The sequence below is a fragment of the Hyperolius riggenbachi genome, chromosome 9, assembly GCF_040937935.1.
Source record: "Hyperolius riggenbachi isolate aHypRig1 chromosome 9, aHypRig1.pri, whole genome shotgun sequence".
Classification (NCBI taxonomy): Eukaryota; Metazoa; Chordata; class Amphibia; order Anura; family Hyperoliidae; genus Hyperolius; species Hyperolius riggenbachi.
The window spans coordinates 95,207,955-95,215,318 of record NC_090654.1 but is presented as its reverse complement, the minus strand read 5'-3'; the positions used below and the strand labels follow the sequence as shown (position 1 = coordinate 95,215,318).

The window sequence follows — 7,364 nt, the reverse complement described above, 5'->3', positions numbered from 1 at the left end:
GGGGGGGCTCTGCAGCAACGCGGATAGCGGCGAATCAGCACGGGGCGGCGGCGATCGGTGTGCTCACGCAGCTAGCAAAGTGCTAGCTGCGTGCAGCAAAAAAAAATTACTCAAATCGGCCCAGCAGGGCCTGAGAAAACCTCCTGCGCAGCTTACCCCGAACTACGTTCAGGGTTACCGCCAGGAAGGTTAAGGTGCATACACACGCACTACGGCTGCCAACGACGGGTCCGTCAGACCCTCCCACTGGGCGGACTTTTAGCCGGCAGTAGCGTGTGTATGCGTTGTCGGCGGACTGATAAGGCTGTTTCTGAACGATCCACTGAGCGGTGGAGCGCAGAAGAAGCCGACCCGGAACCCGACCTGGCGAGGTCGGGTGCACCAGCAGAGAAGACTGGGAGCCACCGGAGCTGCGGCGAGGGCAAAGGACGGCTGCGACCGGCTGGAGGAAGCCCCAGGTAAGTGAATTTTTTTTTAGGAGCTTGGACAATCACATTAAGTCAGCTGAGGCAGGAAATAATGACCGCCTCAACCAATAATCAGACCTGTGTACATAAGCTGGCAACCCCCGTCACCTAACCCGCGAGCGATCCGCCTTGTGGATCTACTCACCCCCAGCGACATGATTCCTTTCCAATCCCATTGTTTGTGCATGGAGTTTGTATGTTCTTGACTTTGACATGTTTATGTGGGTTATCTTCCATATCGCAAAAACATCCATTAAAGTTAGTTAGCCCCCACAACAATTGGCCTTGGTCTGCGGTAAGGACATATGACCTGAGGGATTAGATTGGGATCCCTTCTGAGGGACATCTATTAATGTGATTGCATACTCCATTAAGTGCTGCAGAAGATATCAATGCTATTTAAAGTGTACCTGTAGTGAAAAAAGTGGTACAATTTGGGTACAACTTCCCTCAGTAGAGAGAAGCCTTTGGATAATCCAGAGGCTCCCCTCCATCTTGCCGTTCCGGTGTTGGGACCACCCCCTGAAGCCTGTCGACAAAGGCTTATCGACGGAGCTCGATTGTGCAGGCACATACGGCTTGCGTCTGCGCACTAGCATAGAGCAGAGAGGCAATCTTTTGGGGCTGCAGTGTTGGAATGGCGAGACGGAGGGGGGCGGGGAAGACACTGGAGAATCCAGAGGCTACTTTTGAGGTAAATATCAGATTTTTTGCCCTTATAATCCCCCAGATTTGGTTTAAAGGGCACCTGAAGTGAGGATGCCGTATTTTTTTCCTTTTAAACAATACCAGTTGCCTGACAGTCATGTTGGCATCAGCAGTGTCTGAATAACACACCTGCAACAAGCATACAGCCAATCCATTCAGACCTCAGTCAGAGCACCTGACCTGCATGCTTGTTCAGGGTCAACAACTAAAAGTATTAGAGGCAGAGGATCAGCAGGATTCCAGGCAACTGGTATTGTTTATAAGGAAATAAATATGGCAGCCTCCATATCCCTTTCACCTCAGGTGTCCTTTAAATGCACAATAATAACCATCATCATCTCCAAGCACCTGCTTTTAACATGCATTTCTATGAACCCTTGCAGTAATTTTAAGGTAGCAGATATTTACTGTATTTAGCTTTAAAAATACAGGACATCAACAGTAACCTGTGAATCTGGAGTTCCCCTTTAACAATTTTCCCAGCTGCAGCTTTGTCGCTGAAATATCATTGCTGGTATCCTGCTTGTAATCTCTTCTTCAAAGATAAAGAGCACAACAGGAAAAGTTTTTTCCCAAGATATAAAAAAAACAACCTCAGCATCCAAGAAGAGGAACGCTGTATTCTTGGGAGAGGGAAGGCGTCATGTGTTTATAGTTCCTTTGAGAGGAACAGAAAGAGAGAGTTCCGAAGTGACACGGGGGAGGGGGGGGGGATCTGGGGACTTTTGTGAGCGGCACTTCCTCAAATAATATTCATGGCAATCACATCTGAGTAACAGAGTGCTTACAGACAAATTCAACGTTCTTTGTTATGGCATACAAAATATTTTGTTATTTAATTGTATTAAAAATGATCTTTTTATCATATCACATATCCCTATACACACCATAAAACCAATTAAAATGCCATAAATCTGCACAGAAGGACAGTTGTCTCCACAATCATTATATAATCCACAATTATGATAAACTAGTATTGGAGAGAGAGCGTGAGCAAAATTCCAAATGCATGGCAAACAATCAATGAGTACTAATACCTCCTTTCAATATACAAGTCGTCCACGACTTACGAATGAACGGCATGGATTCTGTGTTTTCATGGGAACACGTCAAAAACATTTTTTTTCAAATTGGACTTGTGATTTTTGAGAAAATCGATTTTAAAAAAAATTCAAAGAAAAAATGGCTTTTAAACTAGTATAAGCATGTACAGAGGGCAGAGGTGACACAGAGGGGGACACTGGAGGCACAGGGGGGCACAGAGGAGGTACAGGGGACAGTGATGTCCACAGTGTTCCGAATTAAGAGCAGATTCTACAGTCCCTCGTTAGTTAACAGGGGACTACCTGTACAATAACTGGAGCCATATAGCATATAGGAATATATTTCCAACAATAATTGAATCAGCCAGTGAGCGGTACATGAAAAAGTCTCTTATCCAGTCCTGCAATCTCTGCGCAGGTGGGGTCACTGTCACTGTGTACGGACCCTGGAAACCCGTCATGAAATTCATTGCTCTTTCTTTTGATATACAGTATGTAAATTTACACTACCATTAGGTGCAGGGCCAGTTCAATTGGGCCCTAGGGCAAAATTAGCCTGGGGGCCCCCCAACAGACACCCCGCGACCAAAAAGCGTCATTAGAGGCCCTTTGTTGCAGCCAAATTTCCCTCCTGGGCACCTGAGCTGGCTGCTGACCCTCCCCCAATCATCTCCCAACTTAACAGACTCTGCAGAGTCCCTGGGGAGCAACAGTTAAGATGAGGAGGGACACCTTGGGGGCCCCTACAGGCTCTGGGGCCCTGGGGCAATTGCCCATTTTTTCCTATGGTAGCTCCAGGCCTGATTAGGTGTGCTACATTATCTGTCATTTACCGCATTTAAATGTATTTTTCCTACTGAAACTTTAAAATTAATTTTTTTAAAAACTGTAAAGTCTTTTTGAAGTTTTTCCCCTCTTTTTCCCACTGTTCTACTTAACATACCAGGGAAATTTGGTGTTTCTAGCATGTAAGGGGGCTTTGCTATTAACCATTAAAGTAATCACAGGTAATCACGGATTCCAACTCATGATTATGGGTGTAATGCAAAATTCCAACTCGAAACCGCATTCGAATTCGGAATTCCGATTCTATTCGAAATCACGATCATGGCCAATCTGGAAGTGGGCAGAGCCGTGATCGGAATCACTCAAATCCGTGATCGGGGGTATCCAAGCACCACTTGGGATATGTTCCTTAATAAAATTTGATATTTGTTTGCATTGAAGCCTACAGTGGTTATTATTACTTATCAGTTTGCCTAGATGGATACTTTCTTTCTTGTTTGATGAACTAACGTGTCCATGGCAGTTGCCCTAATCAGGGGTGCTTTGCTCTTTTTGTATTTGTGAAAAGGGCATACGTGTCACTTTATTTTTGTAACTATGACAATGGTACATCTTAGGTGTACAGACTACACAGTAACTGAAATAACCCATCAAGGCTGTAAATTTGAGTTTGTAGACTAGAGGATACAGACAAATGGCATATTAGTACGCCGCCTGTTAGCTGGGCGCAGAGTGAGCAGAATGACGGCTCTCCCTGCAGCCACTCAAATTCCCAGTGGCGTCAAATACTATTCCCCATCTGAGTCGTAGCAACTCAGAGCAAGAAGTAATTCGGGATCCAGCGATCACTGCTATAGCTGCTATAGTGGCACCTTGTTTCAGCCTTGTGAGCGTTATGCACCGAAACCACCTGCTTTGGACAAATGGACCAATTGGAAGCCTTGCAATGCTATTGCCACGAGTCAGTGTGCAGTGGGGTTGCAGTGTTTATTGCATTATTTTCTCATGCAAATAATGCTGAAAAAATGTGAGAATGCTGCTTAGGGTCCTGATGCCCTGATGAGTCAGTTCCTAACGAAACGCGTAGGTGGGAGCTACATGACCCGTGACCGGAAGTACTGTAGATGAGCGGCACAGGAGTTGGGGGGAGTTTGAAGCAGCATTGGTGCCAGCGGTTTCCCATGGAACTGCTGCACAATTTGCTATAGGCTTGAATTCACCAACACTTGTGAGTGCCAAACTGTGATTGTTATATTTTATTCAAGTTGGTTTTACACTATTTGGAGCTCTTTTTGTTTATGGGAAATAGCTGTTACTTTTGGAAGGACATCTTGATGCTAGTCCCCCAAAGCCTTTCAATCCTTCCTCTGGTGCCTAAAAGTGGATGCCAGGGTGAGTGTGGGCACATTGCGGGAGTGACCCATCACCGCAGGCAGTAGGTCTTTCGTGCACGGTTTGGGCACTGAGTGGTTGTTTCCAACAGGTAGAGGTGGAGGGCCATATTAGCCTATAGTTTTACACTGTTTTTGCCTTTTCTTTTTGTTTTATGTGCGTGTTGGTTACGAGTACAAAGCTGATTGCAGAGGGTCAATATTGCCTTGGATGGATTGGGTCTGAACATTGTTCTGGGCATTGAAGAACTCATTATCTGTGCAAATACCATTTGCCTGTGTATAAGACTCTTAGACCTGAGCACGATCTCTCTTTTCAACATGTTTTTCATTAACATACCTTTATAATTGTGTAAGTGATCTGCGCCCGACATATTTGTGCTTGTTATAACCTTTGTGTTCTTAAGCACATAACTTAATATTATAATATTATCAGTACTACCTCAGCAGTGCACGGTGAGTTACACCATTAGTGGAACCATTCGTACTTGAGTACCATGACCATTGCTATGGTAACACGCATTATTATTGAGTGTTACTGGAACAGCTTTCGCATCACTCGAGTACCATGGGTCGTCACGCTAATAGTGTAACTCCCAGTAGACTGCTGTGGTAGTACTAGTAATATTGTCGTGTGCTGTCTGTGGTCCCTAGGCCCTAGGTCCACTGTAAGAATGTAGTCTATAAATTACTTAAACAATCAAGACATCTGGAAACCAAAAATGTGACTGTCTTTCTGTAGTTTGTATCAGGTCTAATTTAAAATAATTTTCAGAAAAAGTTCACGATGCAAGTTGTTTCCCCATCTTTTCCCCCTGCACAGATACAATATAAAGGGAGTAATGGAACTATGTAACCAAACCTCTGTGAGTACATTCATTCTGCTTGGCCTCTCCAGCATCCCGTATTTGAGGATTTTATATTTCCTAATATTCTTGATTATTTACACCATTACGTTGTCCGGAAATGTCCTGCTTATTGTAGTTGTCAGGATTGACAGCCAGCTGCACACCCCAATGTACTTCTTCCTCACTAACCTCTCCTTCATTGACATCTGTTTCTCTTCCACCATTGTGCCCAAAATACTTGTGAATACTCTTTCTAAGGACAAAAGTATTTCCTTCCTAGGATGTGCATCACAGATGTATTTTTCTTTGGCTCTGGGGGCCACAGAGTGCTTCATTTTAGCTGTCATGGCTTACGATCGATATGTTGCTATCTGCAACCCCTTACGTTATAAAATCATCATGCACAGATGGTTGTGCTTTTCTTTGGCTGGTGCTTCGTGGACTGTGAGCTTTCTAAATGCTGTTATCCATGCAATCTTCACCTTCCAGCTTCCATACTGCAAGTCCAACCAGGTCAACCACTTCTTCTGTGAGATTCCCCCACTCTTCAGGATCTCCTGCAGAGATACTTTATTCAATGAGGTAGCTGTATACATCTCTGGTGGAATCATTGCTCTATGTTCATTTATGTTGACCATTATCTCCTATTTCCATATCATCACCACCATCCTGAAGATTCGCTCCAACAAAGGGAGATATAAGGCCTTCTCCACCTGTGGCTCACATTTATCTGTGGTTTCTCTCTACTATGGCACTATTGCATTCATGTACTTGCGCCCTCGGTCCAGCTACTCCCCGGATCGAGATCGAGCTATATCCATGCTTTATACAGTGGTGACCCCAATGCTGAACCCCATCATTTACAGCATAAGGAACAAGGATGTAAAAGGGGCCTTGAGAAAGAAACTAGCCATGAAAACCTATAAATAAACAGGTCAGAATGGTGCCAAACTGCTATATAAATATTCTTTTTCATTATTTGCCAACATCAGTTTTTAAAACCAAGATCAGGGGCCTTTTTTTGTGAATCATGTGTTATCTATGTATTTTATGCGCTTTATTTTGAACTTTTGTTTTGGCTTTGCAGATCATGTGTTTATATAGTAGGATGCGCCCAAAATAGCATGAAGGCAAACTTGTAAGTTTATAGTGCACCCGAGGCAACATGTTACGTGATGAGATAAACATGTGTATGTACAGTGCCAAACATATTCATATAACCAAGCTGTTTTTCTTTTTTTATTTTGTACCTGAAATAGTTAACTTTCAGGCATGGTAGTAACTGCTTCTTTTTTGGTACCTTGTGGGACAGCCATAAAAGTTTTCCTGGCAGAATACAACTTCTGAGGGCAGAGATATAGAAAAAGGTTAGTAGTGTATGTATTTTAAGTCTGGGACTCTTAACAGACTGCCATTGAGCAAAGACAATAAAACATTAAATCTACTTTGTAAATGTTTAAATATTAAATAAAACCATGGGTTATCTAAAAAGTTGTTTTTATGAGTAGGAGGACAGGTTTAATTGTTTATCTCATCAGTTTATTTTCACCTCGGATTCACTTTAAGGATTCCAGTAAAACCTCTGTACAGGAACCTTTTTTTTCTAGGAACCCTTTTTTTCTATTTGCATTTATTAGCAATGTTTAAAATCTTTTCTTCCATATAGAAATGTATCAAAACATTTTAGATGTTGCATAAAGAATAAAAGTACCAGTTGCACTTATTAACTGTTGCTGGGTTCTTCCCTGTAGACTTGCAGTTGGTGCTTACTCCCCCTTCCCTGAATCTGAAACTGGCCCACTTCAGTGATACATATCAGGGATCATGTGACTGGTCTCTCCACTGAAGCATTACTGTCCTACTGATTGTCTGCCTATTTCACACATTACCAACCTGTGTGAATATGTCACAGCAGCATCGGGTATGTGTCACTGCTCGCCGCCCTACTCTTTCTCTCCCCACTTCTCGCCACCTCCTCTCTGACTGCAATTAGAGCAGGGCTACAAGAAAATGGCCGCCGATGTCCACAAATTGTGGACATTGGTGGCCATTTTCTTGTAGCTCTGCTCTAACTACAGTCAGAGCGTAGGCAGGGAGAGAAGAGTGATGTCAGCACTGGAA

At 43.4% G+C, this 7,364-nt stretch overlaps 1 protein-coding gene across 1 annotated transcript; it reads left to right on the top strand.

Annotated features, from left to right (window-relative positions):
* Positions 1-5,231: 5,231 nt before the first annotated feature.
* On the top strand, positions 5,232-6,173 carry LOC137531674 (olfactory receptor 5V1-like). The gene has a single exon (XM_068251627.1). The coding sequence runs from the start codon at positions 5,238-5,240 to the stop codon at positions 6,171-6,173; it is 936 nt and encodes a 311-aa protein (XP_068107728.1). The 5' UTR covers positions 5,232-5,237.
* The last annotated feature ends 1,191 nt before the right edge of the window (positions 6,174-7,364 follow it).